General features: G+C 42.7%; 1 protein-coding gene across 1 annotated transcript in view; it reads left to right on the forward strand.

Moving 5' to 3' along the window:
* The window catches only part of vav2 (vav 2 guanine nucleotide exchange factor), a 176,886-nt gene that overhangs the window by 37,368 nt on the left and 118,755 nt on the right, over positions 1-20,763 (forward strand). The window contains 1 exon segment of the mRNA XM_070925262.1: positions 11,904-12,020. Within this exon segment, the coding sequence (XP_070781363.1) occupies positions 11,904-12,020 (117 nt within the window).

The raw sequence follows: 20,763 nt of genomic DNA on the forward strand, positions 1-20,763 counted from the left end.
TGTGCTCCCAATACATAATGTTGTTGACTGCGGCTACTGAGGGTGACAAGGGCCCAAAAAACGTTGTGACAATGTGCTACAATGTGCTACAATGTGCTACAACGTGACGGAAGACAGTATTCGCTGACCTTAAGCTGTCATGCTCAAGTGTAAACATAGTTGCTTCGTTTAGTGCAGACTGTTGGCGAGGGAAGTTGCCCAAAACAGAATCACGCCCCCTCAATATGGGCCCTAATTACTGGGTCGCAAATAGCTCTGGAAAGACCAGCTAAGTGTGACTCGTTTGTACTGACACGGTCACATCACTTTTTAAGCAGTTGTCAAAATAAGTAGCTCACAGAGGCTGTTAATTGGTCTCCTCAGATCGCAGAGCACCACGATGTACATCCATTATGTGCTTTAGAACATGATAAAATAGACTTTATCAAAGGAAGTGTAGGTATTTATAGAATCAAAATAGGCAGGCCCAGGTTAGAGAACATTGCATACTTACCTTGAGGAATATCGACAAGCTTTTTCTACCAAACCCTTGTTTTCATTTGACTAAAAATATGTGCCAAATGTCAGCTCATTTGAACTCATGATTAGTTTTGAATGGGTTCCGAGCATGATAATGCAGTATCAAGTAAAATTGTTGTCGTTGTATTGTTGTTATCAAGCTGTTGCAGTGATCTTTGTTTGAGGTGTTGTGATGTATGATTTTAACAGGTCTGCCAGCCAATTGGGAACTTGTATTTTCCCTGCTCATTGCATGAAAAATATCCACCTGCACCGGCTACAGGAGAACCGTTGGCACATGTACAAATTCGCAGCTGTCTCCGATATTTAAGCGTTCTGTGCAAATAGTATATTATCAGAATGTGCAGAGTGTGCAAACAGGCGTTGTTGACTATTCCCAGTGTGTTTGTCTTTCAGGCAGCTTCACATAAAATCACATCGACAAACGTATTGCTGTGGTTTCGTATTGCATTCACTCTGGTTGAGTGCCCATTGGAAAGCTCTCCGCTGGCGCGTGCACCACTCAGTGGATGTAAACTGCATCTCACAGTATCCACCCGTCCAATCACTTAATCTGTAAATTGGCTGATTGCTGTATTGTGTGTCGCTCCAAAGCCGTGTGATGATTGAATGGCTGTTTATCCAAGCTGTGGGTATGATGATTAAAGCGGGCTGAGCTCGGCCCCAGAGCCAGTTGGGTAATTAACAGGCTGTTCTCCATGTTAATGGCATTAGTCACCTTGGAGATAATCGCAGCCATCAAGAGCACAGAGCTGCAGCCCCCCTGTGTACCTGATAGCCTCCTTAAACAAAGGACTGACAAACATCCAACTCACAATGCTCCCAGCTTTTGGCCTTTAGGTTTTCTACTGTAATCATTTTAGAGGACATTTCAAAGAAGTACTTTCTTGCTTACTTCTATGAATATACAAGGTACCAGTGGAGGAAGATCAGATCCTACTAGTAGCAATCAGGGCTGCAACTAAAGGTTCTTTGTTATTATCAGTTTCTCAATTGTTTGTTTGGCCTGAAAATATGTGTCACAATTATTCCAAACCAAAGGTGACATCTTCAGATTGCTTGTTTTGTCCAACCAATACTGCTCAAAGAAACTAGTAAAATGATGAATTGATTGATGATTGATTAATTGTTTCAGCTCTAGTGACAATTCAACAGGGTATAAGTACTCCTCCATGAGTTCTTCGTCAAAGTATGGTGAAGTATTAGCAGCAATATGTACTTAACGTAGCAAAGGTGGAAGTGCTTATTACTGCATTACGGATGCCCAGTATGGCAAATTATTGATTGATTTAACAGTGTTAATCTTGTAGCTGCTTTACACTGTTTGTTAGTTTAATCCATACCAGTGTATTGTATTTTATGAGCTTATATGTTTTGTGTGTAAGATGATGTGTAAGATGTTTTGTGAGTGAAGTAAATATTAATTACCTCTGCCAAAAAATGCATCGAATCAAAAAATATATAACTATATGTAAATGTAACCAAATGTAAATATGTGCCAGTGACACTGAGGGAGAATCATTATTGATGACATATGTTGTATAATTCACTACATATATGTTAGTGTGTGTGTGTATGTGTATATGTATATATACGTATATATGTTGTATATTCATTATATTCCTGTAGTCTTCAGACAACAACATCATTTGGTTTGAAGCCACAGAAGTATCCTTTGATTAAGCCATGTAAGATGAATTTGAAGTGTTAAGTGAGTGCTAATGTTTTTGCAGCTCTGCTGCGTCAAACGTGAAAATCTCTTCAGATGTCAGTTCCTCGTTAGTTCTTCGGCCACGTGTGTGTCAGCCCCGAGCAGCTCTGCCAAAGATTATTTAAACCTGGGAGACTTAATGTGCTGTGTATGTGGTCACGCTCAGGACAGTTATGATCTTTATCTAAGTAATGTTTAGCGTGTGTGTATGATACTAGTGTTTGTTTGTTTTGTGTGTGTGTGTGTGTGTGTGTGTGTGGGGGGGGGGGTCTTATGGGGGATCTAAATCACCACAATGAGCCTTAAGTTGTGAGGGAAACTTGCTGGGGAAGAAGATAGATGCAGTCTTCCTCTCCCTGGTCTGATGTCATAAATTACCTGGCCATTGATCCATGGGTGTCTGGGATTCTCGGCGGACCTCCTCCTCACATTCATCAAGCCTTGAGTCTGCAGCTAAGCCTGAGTGGAAATGCCTCAAACACACACACTCCTCTCCCGAGCCTCCGCAGCATGTCCTGTTGCTTAGATACAACACAGATTCGTATTAACATGAAGAGCGGATTGAACCTGGAGGACTGCATTATGCACCAAGATGTTTTGGCATCTTGGCCTCAGATTTCTGATTTTCATATTGTCTGACCGCTACTCAGACCTGCAGTAAAAGGGTTTAAACAACAATTGCAGGAAGAATACATCTGCAGTATGCTCTCTGTCTTCTGGCTTGAGACTGCCTTGGCAACAATCAGGGAATGAAACACAGGACAACCACGAGGGCATCCAGGCAGATGATGATGATGATATTTATTATAGGCTGTTGTGAAAACTAGCTGCCTCTATTTGACAGTGCAAATGGAGATGGAGCCGGTCATGCAAAGGTGAAGCCTCTCTTGCACAAAACAACAACACCAGAAACAGAAGTAGAAATCTTGCGTGTAGTTTTTACCACTTCAGGGGGAAGAAGCTTTATGAATTATTACTGGTCCACAGAGAAAGGAGAGAAAGAGATATTAAGGGTCGGAGGAAATAGAAAAATCAGGTCAGGTAGAATTAAGAGGATAATAGTAAAAGCTTTTTTTCTTTCGCTTTTATCTTTAAATCTCCCGCTTCTTATTTTTTTGGTCTACTTTGTGTCGTGTTTGAAAGGGGCTTTCATCAAAAACATTGAAAAAGAGTATTGTTTTGTTGTCACTATCAAAAGTTTGGTATCATAGTACCCTACTTTGGAAAACTAAATCTTTCTTTTGAGAGAGAGTTTTGGCCTGAAAGGCAGCACAATCATGCTTCAAAGCCACCATTCACTGAGCTTAGAAGAGTAAGGAAAGGAGACAAGAAAGGAAAGGAGAGGAGAAAGTAACAAAGCCCTCTAGCGGCCATAGTTATTCTGACTTTTGTCCATTTGGAGCAAAGGAGGAAGTCGGGTGACGTTATCATAGCTACACAGAAGGAGGAAGTCGGGGTGGTTGGATGGGTCATCAAAACATACAAGCAAATCTTAGCCTAGACCCAAACAACCTATTTTATCTAATTATCTTACCTAATTTGGATGACTAGTTGAGTTTTCAAGGGGTCCCAAATGAATGATTGAATGATTGACTGTCATGATAACCGTACTGTTGTCCAATATTTATATATTGATAAAATTACCCGGTGAGGCATTCAGAAGGCCCTGTAGAGCTGAGGCTGGTGGGAATGAAGTTTGCAGGATCCCCAAAGTAATTGCAATTCATCCTGAGGGTGACGTGAATGTGTGCAGAGCGGCAACTAATGATTGTTTTTAATGACTTAAATGATGAATGAAAGAGTTGCTAATTCATTTTCTTTCAATCGACTAATCGTTGCAGCTCTAAATGTATGCAGAATAATGTGTCTGCAATCCCTCCGATAGCTGTTGAGACATTTCAGTCAAGATCACAAATTTAAACCTCATAGCGGCGCTAAATCAAGGGATCACCAAAGTCACTTGAATTCATCCTCTGGGGAACATGAATGGCTGTTTATGATTCCATGCCAATCCATCCAATAGCTGTGGAGATATTTCAGTGTGGACTAAAGAGGCAGCCTGACTGACTGACCGACATTGCCATCCACATAGCCATGCCGCAAGCATTGCTAAAACTCTCTCTCTATATACTATTAGTGATCTAATGAAAGTATTGAAATAATAGACAAACTGTACATATAATATACTACCTTGCACTCCTGTCTGGCATTTTAAAGCACCGCCGCAAGTTGAAAGCTCTCCTCCGTCTCTCCATTATCCATGAGAGGAGATTCTTTGTTCCTAGCTGTGGTGGTTTCCGCTTCAGTAGAGAGAGGAGTACCTTGAAGACATATCGCCTCTCTTTTCTTTTCACCATTCTGTTTCCCTCTCTCCCACACAAAAGCTTTTCCTCTCCCAGGAAGGAGACCCCTTTTTTAGTTAGCTTCAGGATCACTGCCTCTCTATTCTCACGAATGACCCGATGTGTGTCCATGTGGCGAGCACGTTACCGATGGCATGTTACAGTACAGTTCAGCTAATGCTCTCTTCCTCGTGCTGCGCGCCTCTTATCTCGGGCTTGCCCTACACGCAAATTAAGAGTGTGGGCTTGTGTCTTTATGACTAGCCAGTGTAAAGGTGAAGGTGGACCAGATTTAATTATGTAGTCATGCTCTCCAATCGCGGTGACTTTCTCCCTCCAGAGTCTATGCTCTGAGCTGAATTATCTTCTTTTGTAATGGAGATTAACCTCACTAAAAACCGTACTTAGCCTATTTAACTTCCATATTTTAACACGAGCCACGCGGGCCTCACTAACTAAGCAGTTCTGCCTCGTCTGCTGAGGGTTGTATGAGATTTAAAACTGTGGTCAATCCATGCCTGCTTACAGGCTTTTAGGGGTAATAGGATAAGATTTACACATTTGCATACTATTGCAATGCATTATTCATGCAGCGCACTCGTCTCTAATTTGCAGGAGCAGGCCCTTTCTCCTCACTGACTTTAACATCTGGGTGACCTGGAAGTGGGGGCGGAAGAGCCCCAGCGCTCATTAATCCCTGCTGGGTGTCACCCGGCACATGCCACCTAAACATTTACTAACCTGGTACAAAGGGCTGTCAAAAACACATTTCCATTTTTCATTTGAAGCGATTAAACTCCTAGTTATATTCAATGCAACAAATCCTTCTACATTGTTTACAACCTCTGCTTAGTCCAACCCTTTGTCGTGGAAAGTCAGAGGAACCATTTGCTGGTTTAAACTATTCATCAAAGCAGATATTGATTTCAAGTGAGGGAATTCAAAGATCACAAAGGTGCTCTGTGCTCTTGAAAAAATATCTGAATTGATTTATTTTTCATGCTTTAAATAGAAAGGGTACAACTTGGCAGACGGACAGGAATGAGTCTTTCATCCATCGACATTGCTGTCACAAAGTTACACCTGTTGCTGACCTGTGGGGCACAGAATCAAAGCTCAAGATTATAAGTTGACTCTTGTTCAGTATTCACATCATGCGTGATTAATATCCTGACAAAGACAACCAGGAATATATTATCATCCCTACTTGCTAAGCTTTATCTCTGTTATTTTGAAAAAAATCAGTCCACCCACCTGCCTAAATGAAAGCAAATGGTCTATTTCTGACCATTAGACCCTCCAGTTGACTTTGGACACAACGTTATCACATTGTTGAACTGCCACACTATATTGGTTTATATATACGTCATATATAAGTTTTTGTTTTCCATATTAATGGAATATCATGTTTAGTTTCCTTGATAAAAAATTATAGATAATGTTGTATTTGCATCTTTACTGCAGAGGAAGTGGAAGTACTTTTTGAGCCCGCCACCAACAAGGTAGGGCAGCCTGTATGTAGCCTGAGAGGCACAACTCAGGGCAGAAACAGAACTGGCAGCTGATTATGAGGCTTGTTTTGATTGTTGCTCTGACTGCGAGGTAATAGAAGGTGATTCAGACGAGTGTACCAGCAATATTTTTTAAAGTGTATACACGGCCGTGTGTTGTATCCAGATTATCTTTACGACAGGGCATATTTTTGAATTTTGAAAATGACTGCAATGACCAGAAAGAGAGGGAGTTTAATGTTTCAATACATATATAGCATGTGCATATTAATCCAACTTTTCATAGCTCCAGAAGTCTGTGAAAGTAGAGTGCATCCTGCAGGCAGACACTGTTTTGGATTTTCATTTTTTTTTTGCTGTTTAACAAATGTTAGCTTTTTAGACTGAATGAGATATTACCAGGCTAGTATAATGGACATTTGCTGCTCTGTGGAGCCAAGCATTCGGATGAGGTTTATTTGGAAAGGTTGAGTGCTGATCACTGCCAGGCATAAATCTCCCCTGACCAGAAAGCAATCAACACCCTGGCCGCGGGATCATTAACCGAACTTGAGTTTACGAGATCCATCATCACCTCTACCTGCCGCTTGTGTGTGCATGTGCGCGTGCATGTGTACTTTTTTGTGTAGGTTGTGTGTGTGTGTGTGTGAGACTGTCGGAAAAGGCTCAACCAGCCTTTTCTTGTGGTCACATGAGCTCGTTGATGCTGCTTTCTCACCCTCTGAGGGCTCCCGTCCTGTTGTTCTAAAGGTGTGGAATGATTCACTGTCCTAGACACAACATGAGAGTATTTTGTGTGTGTGTGTGTGTGTGTGTGTGTGTGTGTGTGTGTGTGTGTGTGTGTGTGTGTGTGTGTATGTGTGAGAGTATGAGTATTTGGCTGCCTCACAGTTCCCAGACAGGCATCAGTCTCTTTCATTGACTCCAATTCTCTGACTGGCTGTCTGCGTATCTGATCATCTGTCTGACTCACCCCCGTCTGCTGGTTAGAAATCCCCCCCTCCTCTCCTCTTCTCTTCCTCTCCTCTTCCTCTCCTCCTCTCTCCCTCTCCACCTTACAATAACAAAGGTGAAGACCTTGAATGTTTTCCTCTCATTGATTTAATTCCCAAATTATCCTCTTTATTGATTCCTTTATAGCACCCAGACACACATAGTCTGCTTTCTTGTGTTCGGGGGAGGAGGAAAGGTGGATAGAGAGCAACTTTTCCCAAGTTAAGCAAGGTTACTTTCTAAGGAATCCTGCACAGTAGACTGCTCTTCACTGCCTTCCTTGTTTGGGTTGTGAGTCTGAAATTATGGCAGTGGACCTATTCTATATTCCAAAACATCTGAAATGGTCTTTGGAGGAACATCTTGCTGTACACTTGTACCTGTTGCTTGACAACAATGGGCAGCAAAAGCCGGCATTAATTGTTCTTCTCGCTAATTATATCCTTTCCTCAAAAAGCACCTGTAAGGGTGACATTATGTGTCTCTAGGGACTGAGAGAATGACTCTGAAATTGACGAAAAATGGTGCTCCTTTCTTTTGATGATTGAGTGTATTCTATTAAATTAAAACTAACAGCTTATTTCCCAAGATGAATGAAAGTATTATCTCTACCGTGGGAAATAAAGATGAGCCTGAGCCAAGTGCATGATGTGTATCTGCAACTTTGTCTGCAAGCCACGCCTTAGCACTCATGGTCGTGCTTGGAAAGGTTTTGTTTTGTTTGACCAGCTTTCTGGATTCCTTTGTTTGTCCCGTGACTCTTGGTGGTGGTGGCAGGGTCAGCCATAGCAGGAAGACATCAGCAATCAGTGATGCAGCTTTTTGGAGTTTCCCTGTCTGCCTTAACTGCCCAGCTTCCAGGGACAGAAAAAAAACTGTTTCATGCTCTCCCTTCCTTTTCTGATTATTCCATTTTTTATTTGCATCATGTCCATGACTCAATGGCAGGTTATTGATCTAGGAAACATGTTCTGATTCTTGCAGTTTTGGAACCGGCTCATCTAGTTTCTCAGCCTTACCTGCTGCTTCCTCCTCTTTTTCTATGTCTCCCCCATGGGTTCTGTTCTCCCTCAGCTTTCCCCTCCCTAATCCCCCCTCTTCCACGACACCAAAGAGCTTCAGTTTTGGCAAAACAACCCACCTTTCCCTCTTCTTCATCCTCCTCCTCCCCTTCCCTGATCATCCATATCCCTGCACTTTTTCTGCATCCCGTTTCCTCAATTTGCTGTGTTTCAGGTTTTTATGAGAAAGCTCTAATTTGTATCTCCTCAGATATGAGTATGTACGAGTGTGTGCAGATAAGGGCCACCCTCCCAGAGGATCAATGCATTATTCTCTGTGTGATGTAGCGTAGTGATATGGTAGAGGGGCTTGTCAGGGATGTGACGGGTCTTTGTTACCTGACTCCTTCCCTCTTTGCTGCTCTTCTCCCTCCTGCTTCCTTCCCTGTCTGCACTCTCTCCTCTTTCTCGCCTTCCTGACAACAAGTCTGCCTCTTTTAAGAGTTGTTTGCTCTTGACTGAGAAGTCAAAATCAGAGCTGTCGCTCCAGTGGAGCACACAAGCCACCTTGTAAAAAGTCTACTGCTGCATTACAACTGAGACCACCTAGAGACAGTCTCTTTCTATCCCTTTCTCTTTAACTCCTTCATATCTCCCTTTTCCTAATTCACTCTCTATCTTCCTGACCTTCCCTTTTCCCCTTTCCACACCCTAAAGTGATCTTTTATAACTTGTACAAATCCAGATTTAGTACACATATTTACAGAGAGGGTTGGATCTGATGGATTCTGCACTTGCTGCTGGGACCGACAGCCTTGAGAGGCACAGTTTTAGCAGCCAGTCAAAGCACTAAGTGAGCCTGAGCAGTGGGGTTGCCACAATGGTATTTTTCAAATGGCAAACACTTGAAGCAAGTGGTAAACACTTGTGTGAGTGCTAAACACTTGTGTGCATGCTCACAAATGTACACACAGGCATGTTTTTTTCTGGTATGTGTGGGAAGATGTCTTTATACAAAACACTTGGCCTGTATTTCCACCTCTGTTCTGCAATATTTTCTTGTTGCGTGACACGGGTGAAGATAAGATTTGTTTTGCAGCATTAAAAGAGGAACAGACACATGCACGCTGCCTTCACTTGCAATCAACAGGTTGAAATGAGATGTCCTTACCTGTTGGGTCAGTTGTATTTTTGAAGCAAATTATTGTTTTCAAAATGTGTTGATGTATAGATTAATCATTTAGTCTATAAAATACTAGAAAATAGTAATGGAGTTCTTGGACACCAAGGTGATGTCTGACATGAGAGGCAAAAAGGCCGGACATTCACCAGCTAATGTTCACAGCATATTTACTTCATGAATTACTTGAAACTAATCAATTATTAAAACTGTCGTTAACAATGATTTAAGCGATTGCTTGAAGTTAAAAACATGTTTCCATGTTTTACACTTACATGTGTATACGAGAATTCTTTTAACCTTTAAATTCTATCGTAGTCAAATTAGTTCAGTTTACGTGTCTGAGAGTGTGTAAGATGCGCAGGAATATCTGTGCCTACCTTTGGCTGTGCTGCAGGCCACAGTGACGTAATTCCAGGTGGATTGTGCTGAGGGCAGCCTCGGCCTAAGGAGATGACCGTGGCTTGTTTATTCCCACTCACAAGAAATGGTGTGTTTTTTTTTTCATCAAGATCACAGCAAATTCTCCCTACCTCTACCCTGGCTCTCTTATCGTCAAACATACATTAGAATGTCAGGCACATCTTCCCCCCCTCCTGATCCATCTATCTCTCTCTCTCTCGTCTCCAAACCACTCCAGCAAATGTTACCGTTTCATATCTGGGGCTGGGAAAATAAGCTTTTTTTTCTCCCCCCCACCCGCACGTGAGGATCTGCAGACTCGATAACCTTCGGCGCTGAACTGTAAATGTCACTTCGGCTAGCCAACCAATCGCGTTTCTTTTCACTGGCCAGTGCGGCTCTGTTATGGGGCTCACACCCGTGACACGGGGACCGAGCAGATGTGCACACATGAATGAGAATGAGTCAGCAGGGCTCTCAGGTGTGGCCAGGAGAGGCCCGACTGAAATGCCACAAAATACCAGGAAACCATATCAGATGAAGCTTATCTTTTATCAGAAAAAATGTACTGAAGTGGTGACAATGAGTTGATTTTTGTTGTGTTTTTCCAAAATGTGAAAGCTAATTAGTGCAGCGGCCTGATGCGGACGGGGTGTCACACGGTCAGTTGTAGCAACAGGAAACACTATGGCTCATCAAGCTGCAGTAAGGCTTAAATGAGAACATTGTGCACTTTTCAATGCCTGGGGAGTGAGCATATTACTGTACCTGAAAACCCACTGGTGCTGTCGCTGCTACCTTGAAGGCACGCTAACACTAACCAAATGTGACCCGTGACTTGCAAGGCTGCCAATTGCTTTGCTAGTTTTACGCAACAGCCATTACAAGGATGATGTATGCTGTTAAAGCTTTCAGCAGAATAGGCAATCAAGCTATGTGTTCCACATACGCTCTCTCACTCGAAACTCTTTTAGTCTACATTTTGCTTCCGTGGCCATCGGTTCATACCGCTCACGCACAAAGGGCATGTCTGAGCAGCATCTGGATTTACATGCTGGGTAATGTGTTCTTCACACACACATAAAGATGGGAGATGGGGAGGCAGTTATGCTTATCATTAATAATATAATACTCCTGTGCAGTTATTGGTCTGGTCCCCAGCCCTCCAGGTTTATCTGTGTGATGGCATATTTTAGGGACTGGGACCATCAATATCCGTGACCAGAGAGTATTTATTATGCAGTTTATTATGAGTATTCTTGGCTGCTGCAGGGTCCCTATGAACTCCACCATTTCCTCCCTCCCATAGTTGCTATCAGTCTTAAGTTGACATATATTTTATTTGCATAGCTGTGTTGTACCCATTGTTGAAAAAGCGGATACCAATCTGCAATAATAAGCTAATATCAGCCAAGATATTTGCCGGGCCATTTTATCTGTAGTTCATAGGTTCTTTCTACTGGACCTGGTTAAAACCCTGCAGAATAGACAGATTTGTTTTCACACAGTATAGTAAATACGGACTTAAAAGTCCTCATCTAGTGCTGCAAAGAGGTTGAAGCAGACACTAAAGAATCATATTGGCAGCCTCTTACCTCTGTATCACCTTATTTGTGTCTCCGAATACCCTAAAGTGATCGTCTCTTGTTTCCTCTCCTGAATATCTGACATTAAAAGGCCTTCACTGAATGCGGGAGCTTCAGTGTTTTTCTTAAAGACGTTTCTATGGGACACGTGGTTGTTGTTTGTCAGACTTGTGATCTGTGACCTTTTGGTGTGAGGTCAGTGTCAGGCCACCCTCTCCAGGTCTTTGCTGGTGGCCTTGTCTGGGGGCTGCCTCGTCTGCGCTCTGATGTCAGTAGACTCGGCTCCTCGGTGGCTGTCCTTATCTGGTTCAGAGAGGCAGCCCATCCGCCTTCGGGAGCAGCAATCAGCCTGCTCCCCTTCTGGTGCTGAATAAATCACATACATACACCAGGAGAGGATGAAATGGAGAGCCTGCCAATCATCAACCAGGAAATTAAATATTTACAAAAATTGCAGTTGCATTGATGGGGGGATATTAAACAGACTGGTGGAACATGTTTCTAAGGGCAAATATGCTGCTTGCTTAATCATGCTGTTACAACACCACTTATGAGTCCAATATGTAAGCTGTTCACTATCTAGATTTGGTTATGAAAGATTCAGTTTGAGCGTGCATTTATGTATCTTTTTTGTCTTCTCTCTCTCCCTCTTTTGTAGTTCCTGTGTTTGAAGAACATCCGGACATTTCTCAAGGTTTGCCACGACAAGTTCGGCCTGCGCAACAGTGAGCTGTTTGACCCTTTTGACCTCTTCGATGTCAGGGATTTCGGCAAGGTGAGAAAAACACAAGCCACGCGGAGGGAGGCTCTACTTTTCAGCTTTCCAAAATACTATGCACTTGAGCTGACACTGTGATGAGCTCAAAAATGGTGCTGCCCATAGGCTATATTCTAACTGCAGCGGGCGCTTAGAGACATGAAGCTGCTTGTTGAACTGATAACATCGTTTACAGCAGGAGCTTCGTCCTTCTGTTGTCAGATGAAAACCTCAGATGTGGCGCATGGTATTTTTACGATTAGATCTTTCTAGATCGGCTGAGATAGTGTGGTCTTGTTTTGTCAGTGAAATATATGGTTATAAGATATTAGTGTGTGTGTGTGGTAGAAGAGTACAGTGAGTGCAAAGTCTGTTGTGCATCTACAGTACAGCACAGCATGCCCATGTGATTTGCTTGGGTTTAAAGGTAGTTCAAAGTCAAATCTGTCAGTTACATTAAGTTCAGTACGGAGAGCTCAGATGAGCATTTGGTGCAACACTTCAGGGTCAGCGATCTCATCTCATGTCACTGAGTTAACTAGAGTTAAACTCAACTCTGCTTTCCAACAGTCTGCTGTTAGAAAGCAGTGTTGGCTCAGCAGTAAAGGTGGCTTACTCACTCGCACATCATATCAGCTTTGTGGAGAGTTTTTATGGGATATTCAAGTGGATTTTTTGTATTTATTAAATGGGTAGTCATAAGGCCACTGCCCACAAAGTCCCTTGATCTTGGGGGAGGTCAGGGACATGGAATCTGAGTGGGGCTCTTGGAGCACAGACATCTGGAGTAGAACTGCTGCTCTATTGCATTGAAAAGTGGTCCAGCATCTTATCAGGATGTCTCATGGATGCCTTCCTTTTGGAGATCTTATGGTCTGGGCATGTTTCCTACCAGTTAGCTGTGCACAGCATAGACCCAGAAAAAACAGGAGGGATTACACCTCCCACCTGGCCCAGGAATGTGTCAGATCCCCTGTCTTGGTGCTTTTCTTTGCAGACCTGCATAACTGGTGGGAAATGGATGGATAGATGGATTGATGCAGGTAATGTATACAATAACATGAAATTACTAGCATTTCAACGTCAATACAAAACTGCAAACACAGGAAAAGAAGAGGTCGCTGGGTTTTGACATATTGTCTTTTCATGTGACTGAACGTGGGTGGCTGGCGGGGAGGGGAATAGCTTCTGTCTAGGGTAGTACGCTGTTAAAACAAGCAGCAGGGATAGTATAAAGTTATCATCAAATCATTAAATTGATGATGACAGCTGAAGCCATTGTGTCAGGACTGTAGCTTTTCAGATGATTGGAGGAACATGTAAGATTTGTACTCCAGCGGTGGGTGTTACTCTGTAGACATGAGCGCTGAATAAACTGTATCGCAGTCTTGCTGTGATCGATTACAAAGAGGACGTATTTGCAGAAAGTCATCTGCTCTTTCATCTAACATACATCTAATTCAACTCCCTGCTTTGGGCTGAGAAGAGGGGCCGAAGAAAGACGGAGAAGGAAATGATGAGAGAGAAGGGAAAAAAGGAGACAAGGCCTCATTTGGCAGTTTGCAGATAAACCACAAGACGACGTCTGAGAGTCAATGAGCTCGCAGTGAACGGTATTAAAAACCCAACAGCAGTCAGAATCAATCACATAGGCCCTCCATATGTCAATTTGGAAATTGCTTTTGTATGGTCTCAGCAGTGGCGGGCTTGTCCCTTCATTGATTTCCCATTAAGGCCAAACATCACATTATAATATATTGAATTGAGTAGATCCCTACTAATGTGGCATACATTTAAATAGTGAGAATGCCTCATAAACAGAAGATAAAAGGGGGCTGTTGTATTCCTGCAGTTAGAGTCTCTTCAGTCCTTTGCTCGATGTGCTCTTTCCTCTTTTGTTACCTTGACACAAAAGTTTCTTTGTGTGCACATCCAATAGCAAACAAAGGGAATTCTAACTTCCATCATAGATATCATAGCACCGTATCATTCATCTCTTCTTTCCCTATCATTCTTTTATCAAGCCTTTGTTTTCACCTCACACATGAAAAATTTGAAATGCTTCAAAAGGATTTAGACAATTCCGTTTGGTTAAAAAGTGAAATTGCGTTGCACCCTTCCAAGCTGAGAGTTCTCTGACAACCCTCACAGGTAGATGCCACTTGTTTATCCATCCCCCCCAAAGACACATCAGCTGACAGTTTTTGCTTGAGTGCATCCAAAGGTTCTCTTCTCTTGCATTGTGATCCGAATTCCACATTTTTCTGGAGAAAGTGTTGCCACAGCGGTGGTTTAAACAATTTAAAAATGAAATAACACAGCAATTAAACATAATGTGTATGCATTATATCCAATTTGTCCCCATTATCAGGTGAACACCACAAGACATAGTCTTCAAGCCAGTGCCGTTACTTCTAATGTTTTACCGAGGAAGAAGACAAAGAAAGAGAATAAAAAGGTTTCTTAGTGAAAGAAAAAAGGTGGAACTCTTAGTATGTCCCTGGTGGCACTCCATTTTTGAACAAATGGGGTGCAAAAATAGAGCCTAAACTATTTAATCTCGTCTGGAAGGGTGGAATTAAAACAGAGGACTTTGGGGAGAGCAGGGAAGAGAGAGGGTTTTGATAGCAGCTGCCTCTATAAACATTAATCAGCCCCTATCCACCTTTCATACCTCCACAGTGGCTGCCAGGTGCCCTCGAGTTCATCTCCCCTGGCCTCCGATCGCCATCTCTGCCTCTAATGATGCCTTCTCCCGGGTCACATGCAAATGGAGACTGGGGCCGGCTGGGCCCAATGCTGAAAAAAAAAGTAATTGCCCCTTCAAAACCTTCGCATTGCCCTTTCCAGTGGGGCTAGTATTGAAACAGATGGAGCACATACCCTGCTCGATGTCCTCTACTGATTTTTATTTTCATTACTGAGCTAATTTCAACCAAGAATACCCTACGCCACCCACAACATGAGCTAGGGCTCCCTTGTTGCGTTCTCTGTTCTCTGGAGACAGTAGCTGTATGGTTTCATGCACATATCACTGCACTTCTCGTCTTTGCACCCCAACCCATCCCCCATCATTAGAAATTCATTATGACATCATTAAACCAATGAAATACAGCTTATTACAGTAGACCCCAGAGAAAGCTTTTATTTAAACACCTCCCTCCATCCGAACCCAGCCGCCTCGTTTTCCTCTCTCCCAACCCATTTTAATTAGCCACCAAAGGAACATTGCTGTCATTTAAATGAACATGGCAATCAGTTTATTTGGCTGTTGCCATGATTAGCATAATTAGCCCTGCACCTGTTAACCATCTATCAACAGTTTGGTAATTTTCCGCCTGTGACTGGAGAGCAGTGGAGGAAGGAAGCTTTCTGACAGACTTCTTCATTAAAGGGAATAGCGTTGTTTATTTGAGATGCAGACAGTGTTGCTTGCATCAGTGTCTATCTCATCTAAACCGCCTCGGAGTCGTGACTGACTGACTGGTGAAGTGTCAGAGCCATCCCAGGGACGTTCATTGACTCGATAGTACAGTGTCAAGGTGAATGGATTTTATTTGTGTGCCGCATTTGAATGGAAATTGGTCCCTCAGTGTGAGCTCATTGTTTATAAGAAGCAGCTATCGCTTGGCAGGTGTTTCAGGTGACAGCAGGCCGATTTTCCAACAAACTCGCAGTGATGATTTGTATATGCATTTGTGAACTTTTTCCGCTTTACAGCTAAATTGTCCTCCTTATGACTGAGAGATTGAAGCGGCGGTTTCTTCTTTAGCTACCGCAAGTGAGTCACTGCATGTTCTTTGGATAAAATCAGATATTTTATTGTAAGACGTCTCAGAAATTTGTCCTGCATCACAGCCTGTCATCAGTTTACTTAATATTGAGTACACCAAACACACCTCGAAACAGATGGAGAGTTGTAATGTGAAGGAAACACACCAGTCCCCGATTGAATTCGTACCAACTGCTCCCTTTTCAGCTGCTTTTCTTTCCTCCTCACTTCCCCCATCCATCTCTTCCCTTCTCCTTTCTCACTGTCCTCCTCTCTCCACTCATTCATCTCACACCTACTCTCAGCGTGAGTATGTTGTGATAAGACGAAGTCAGCGGCAGGCGAGCTGCCATTGTGCCAGGTCGGCGTGATTGCCATTGGTCGGCAGTGTTTGATTACCCTCTCTGCTGCTCTGAAACCCGTGCACACTGAACTCTGCGCCTTTCATTTCCTTCCTGCGCTCTGTGGCTAAAAATAGATAGTTGCTTAGCATCCACGCCCAGCACTACTAACATCTGGAACGTGCCTCAGCCACCGTTGGCCCGCCTGCCTGAATGCTATTTACTGAAGTAGTATTTAACCTTAGTCACAAGCCCTCAGCCTGGCCCTGTGCTCATTTGTTCTAACCATGTGAACATTTTCAAACATGCAAAGTACATTAAACCTTTGAACCCTTTGCTGTCTTTGCTTGGTTTTTAAGGTTGTTTCCAGGGTTCTGGCTCAGTTAATACGTGTCTTGGTAAGGCTTGCCATAAATTATGGGCATGTGAGTGCCCAAATGAAAAGTGTCATGTTCTAGGACACATTGTTACATCACCTCGGCACATAATGCCTTAATGTTGTCAAAAATGTATTGATGTGTAAAGTCATGGATTTTGTCACTTAGTTTCCTCTTCCCTCTCTTTCTAATATGTCTTTAGTTTTTGGACTACAATTTACTAAAACAGGAAGTTTAATGTTGCCTTAGAGTCATTGAGTTAGCTGTGCGCTACAACCGAGGCCTGTTTTGTTGTGTAAAGTTGTTAACCTTTTGGCAAACACAGACAACAGTCAACTCAGTTACTTTTCATACAGTGGAAGAAGTTTCAATCAAATTAAATTCATGCCTGTCAGACTCGGGCTGGAGAGACTTCAGTAAGTGATAGGGAGGGGTCACTCAGGTCAACCCGTCCCCTTCCATTACGTGACCACGTCCTCAGCAGCAGTCCTTTACTGTCACGGCCCAAGTGGATTTTTAAAGCTATTCTCTGCTTCTGGAGGGGGTGCGTAGTTCGTAGAGATTTATTTCAAAATGTGATACTGGAGCCCTCGTTTTAATTAGGATTGAATATGATGAAGTTGAAATTAGGGTAAACTCTTATTTCAGTGTGTATCACATCAAAGTCTTTAGTTTTGTTCATGTAAAAGCACAGTAAAGTGTGTTCCGGTGGGTGGAACAGGTCCGCCTCACCTGAAATAAAGACCACCTTCGCTAACATTAAAAGAAACTGTTGCACTTTTATGGAATATAACATTAACTCTCAACAGAAAGGAGTAGACGGAATTCTACCACACATTTTCTCTCTGTTTTTCTGAGAGATTTTTTATACATGACATATGATTTGTTTATAAAATATGATGCATTGTAGATGAAACTGTCCAACATTATATAAAGTAGTTAAAATTGGCATCACCCTGGCCAGCTACATTAAAATGCTGCTTGGACATGCAATGCATCAATAATGTAACGTGGACATTTTACTTACAGTAGAGTATTCTTTCATTGTGGTTCTTTTACTTACATAAATGATGATAGCTCCTCCACTACTGCCTATCCGCAAACACCATATCCCCTGATCCAAGATTACACCCAGTGCTCCCCTAAGAGAGAATTTATCTCCATAACCTTCTCTGAAAACATATCCTCTTGCCTCGGCAGACAGTTTTGTGGCTGCTTCCATCCCTGTGCCCTCTTACTTCACGCCCTGTCCATCAGGACCCCCCAACTGCAAGTTTTTACACAAAGCTTCCAAGACATAATCAATAATTCATTCCAAATGCCACAGTGCTGATGATAATTCTCCTGACATGAATTATAAATGGGAACTTCCTCCCCTTTCCTGTGTTTAGACCCCCTTCCCTCTCTCCCTTCCATGCTCCTCTCCCACGACCTCATTATCCTCGCTGCTCGTTACCGTGATATCCGCGGAAACAGGTGGTTGCTGAGCAATAGGCTGTTGTCCGGGATACGGCCTCTGTGTCTGCGCTCGGCTAAGGGATGCTGACTGCCGGAAGGCGCGCGGTGACGCCTCCAGGTGTCTGAGTTCACACTTACAGTAACAATAAGGATGAGATGTGATGGGTTGATGATGGCATCCACTCTTATTCCGCCCTAACAGTCCGCAGTATTGTCAAGGTTTGCGTGACAGATGAGCAAAAGCCTGAAGTCCAGATGACCCAAAATGTGTCATTTGAAGGAAGTCTTCCTGCCATCTGGATTCCCCCCAGCTGTTCCTTGCCCACCTGCTCCATAGTTTTACTTTTTTTTCTGCACATAAATGTCCCATTCTATTACGATCAAAAAGGAGAAAACAAATGGAGACGTCTTCTCATAATTATGAATTTCGTTACATGTAAACTTGACTTAGCATCTTGTAATTATGAGAAGTCATAATGGCAAGATCCTTATTGCGTGATCACGAGATCTGTGCCTCCTAATGACAAAATCAGTGTGTTGTAATATCCGTATCTCAAATGAGGATGAGTGTTCTGTGTTTGACCATGCTTACCTTCTTTTCTTTTTTTAATGAGATGCTAAATCATAATTACCAGATACAGAAATCTGATGTGCGAGAAAATGTCCATTACCTTTCCCCTTGGTGGTGTTAATATGTTTCTGTTCTATTCTCCGCTGTACTAAAACAGTTGTAACTGAAGAAACAGTGGAGACATTTTACTCACAATAAGTACTCTGTCTTTCTTTCTTTTTTCCCCCTCCCCTTTATTTTGATACTGTTTTCCCTCTGACAGCATTGCACAACAGTATCAATTAAATCCACCAGATGAGAGGGAAGAAAAGCCAAAAGTGAATGGCTGCATAAAAATCATTTACAGCCCTGTGCACTCTGAATCCTATTGTGGAAATAATTGGCCTCTTTTGTTTTGGGTGGTGGTGAATGTTACTATGTGCTGCTAGACAAACTGATAGAAAGAGACAATGCGATTTGGCCCAAGCTTGGTTCTCGGTTCTCAGCCTGGCCTTTTGAAGTTTCTTGGCTCACTGTTAGGCTGTGCCGAGTACCCAAAAGGTGCGATCACAACCCTCTCTCGCCTTTGGATTGTGAGTCAGTGCTCACTGGAGGGCGTGTCTCTGTTGTTAGGGTGGTGTCTTTGGAGCACTGCAGGACTAAAATGGGGGGGATAAAGAGCCCCCGCAGAGCAGGAGTCTCTGAATTCCTTGCAGCCGGCGTGAGCTCTCATTATTTCTCCTCCCCTGATTCCTCCCTCCGAGGCCCCACAGGCACAGCTGTGATGGACAGGTACATTCTCCGAGGAATCACTGGCATGAAAAAAAGGAGAAAATCACCAAAAAGGGGAGTCCGTCAATTTTTCATTGCACAGGGATTACTCTCATATGGAGCTGAAAGGCAAACCCACTTGTCTCATGAATCATACTTACTGTGCACAAATCTGAATGTGCATTTCAGTGCTCTGGATTATGTAATAATACCCTGTTTGCCCTCAAATTGGAGATCATTTCCCAAACCATCATTTTGTTGTGCTGTAAACAGTGGCTCAGCGCCTTGCTGAAGATATTATTTTAGGAGACATTTGACACAGAGCACAGAATGTCAAGGTAGCTTTGCATATCATCAGAATAATTCCATTCATTTCCATTAAATCATGAGAGTTACCAAATGGTGGAGTGTGTCGTGTAAAAATAATCCTCTGTGTTTGTTTACGAGGGGGCTTCACTGGCAAAATATTCTGAAAAAACAGACAGACTGCTCTCTGAATTAAATCAGGCTTTTATATTTTATGTCTTTGTGTTTTAGGTTATTTGTTTTTCGTTGTAGTGCACTGCCAACATTGGTATTAAGCAGAAAGAGCAGACAGATTTGCAGTATTACATGGCGCAGATCGGAAGTAATGCGCTGCCAGTTAGTTGCACCCTAAAAGTGTTAATGGACCATGTGTTCACAGACAGCACTATCAGCCAGTCATTAGGTTTTGGCCTGGGTCCTAAGAGAGCCCAGCTAGAGATCTCAGCTATGGGAAAATTCAATTTGAATATTTCAGGAAATAAGCATCATGTAAGCATTACGTCTCTAGGTTGTATGCCATACTACATGCAAATGATGGCAATGTTTTGACCATGTAGTTTCTTCTCACTGGAAAAAAGACATCTTGCGGTGTTCTTAAAGATCACTCTCACTCTTTTTGTAGGCGTCGTGTTTATGGACATTATTGTCCCACAATGCGGCACATAAATGGAGTTGCTCATCTTTCAAAAGGAATTGGTTTAGGTTGAGCGTATAGCAGTTGAAAATGAAAAAAGTAGAGCAAGTAAGTTTTAAAGAAAAACAACATCGGTTTGAAATGGACCACTATCTCGTGTGTTAAAGTCTGTTTTGTTGACCCATCCATCCACCCGGACCTCATCTTTCTTTGAACTTCGTCTCTCTCACCGAATTTCCTCCTTTTTCCCCGAACATAATTACTATGGTCATTAGAGCTTTGGCACTTGAATGCTGAAATGACAGCATTGAAATGACTGATGCTGTTGTTCTTCTTTTAGAGGACTATCTCATAATGTGATGTTGATATTGCCCAGCCTTAACTACAAGGGATGAAGGCATCAACCTTTCTCTAAGCGGTAGCTTATGGAATAAAGTCTGTGCTGAGTATCGGTTATTCTGATGTGCTCCTGCTTCTATTCAATATATTAGTCAGTACAGTTCCAAAGTTGCAGTTTGATACATGCCAATGTGCAGTATCACTTCCTGCCAC

Source organism: Enoplosus armatus, chromosome 18 (assembly GCF_043641665.1).
Source record: "Enoplosus armatus isolate fEnoArm2 chromosome 18, fEnoArm2.hap1, whole genome shotgun sequence".
In the NCBI taxonomy this organism is placed as follows: Eukaryota; Metazoa; Chordata; class Actinopteri; order Centrarchiformes; family Enoplosidae; genus Enoplosus; species Enoplosus armatus.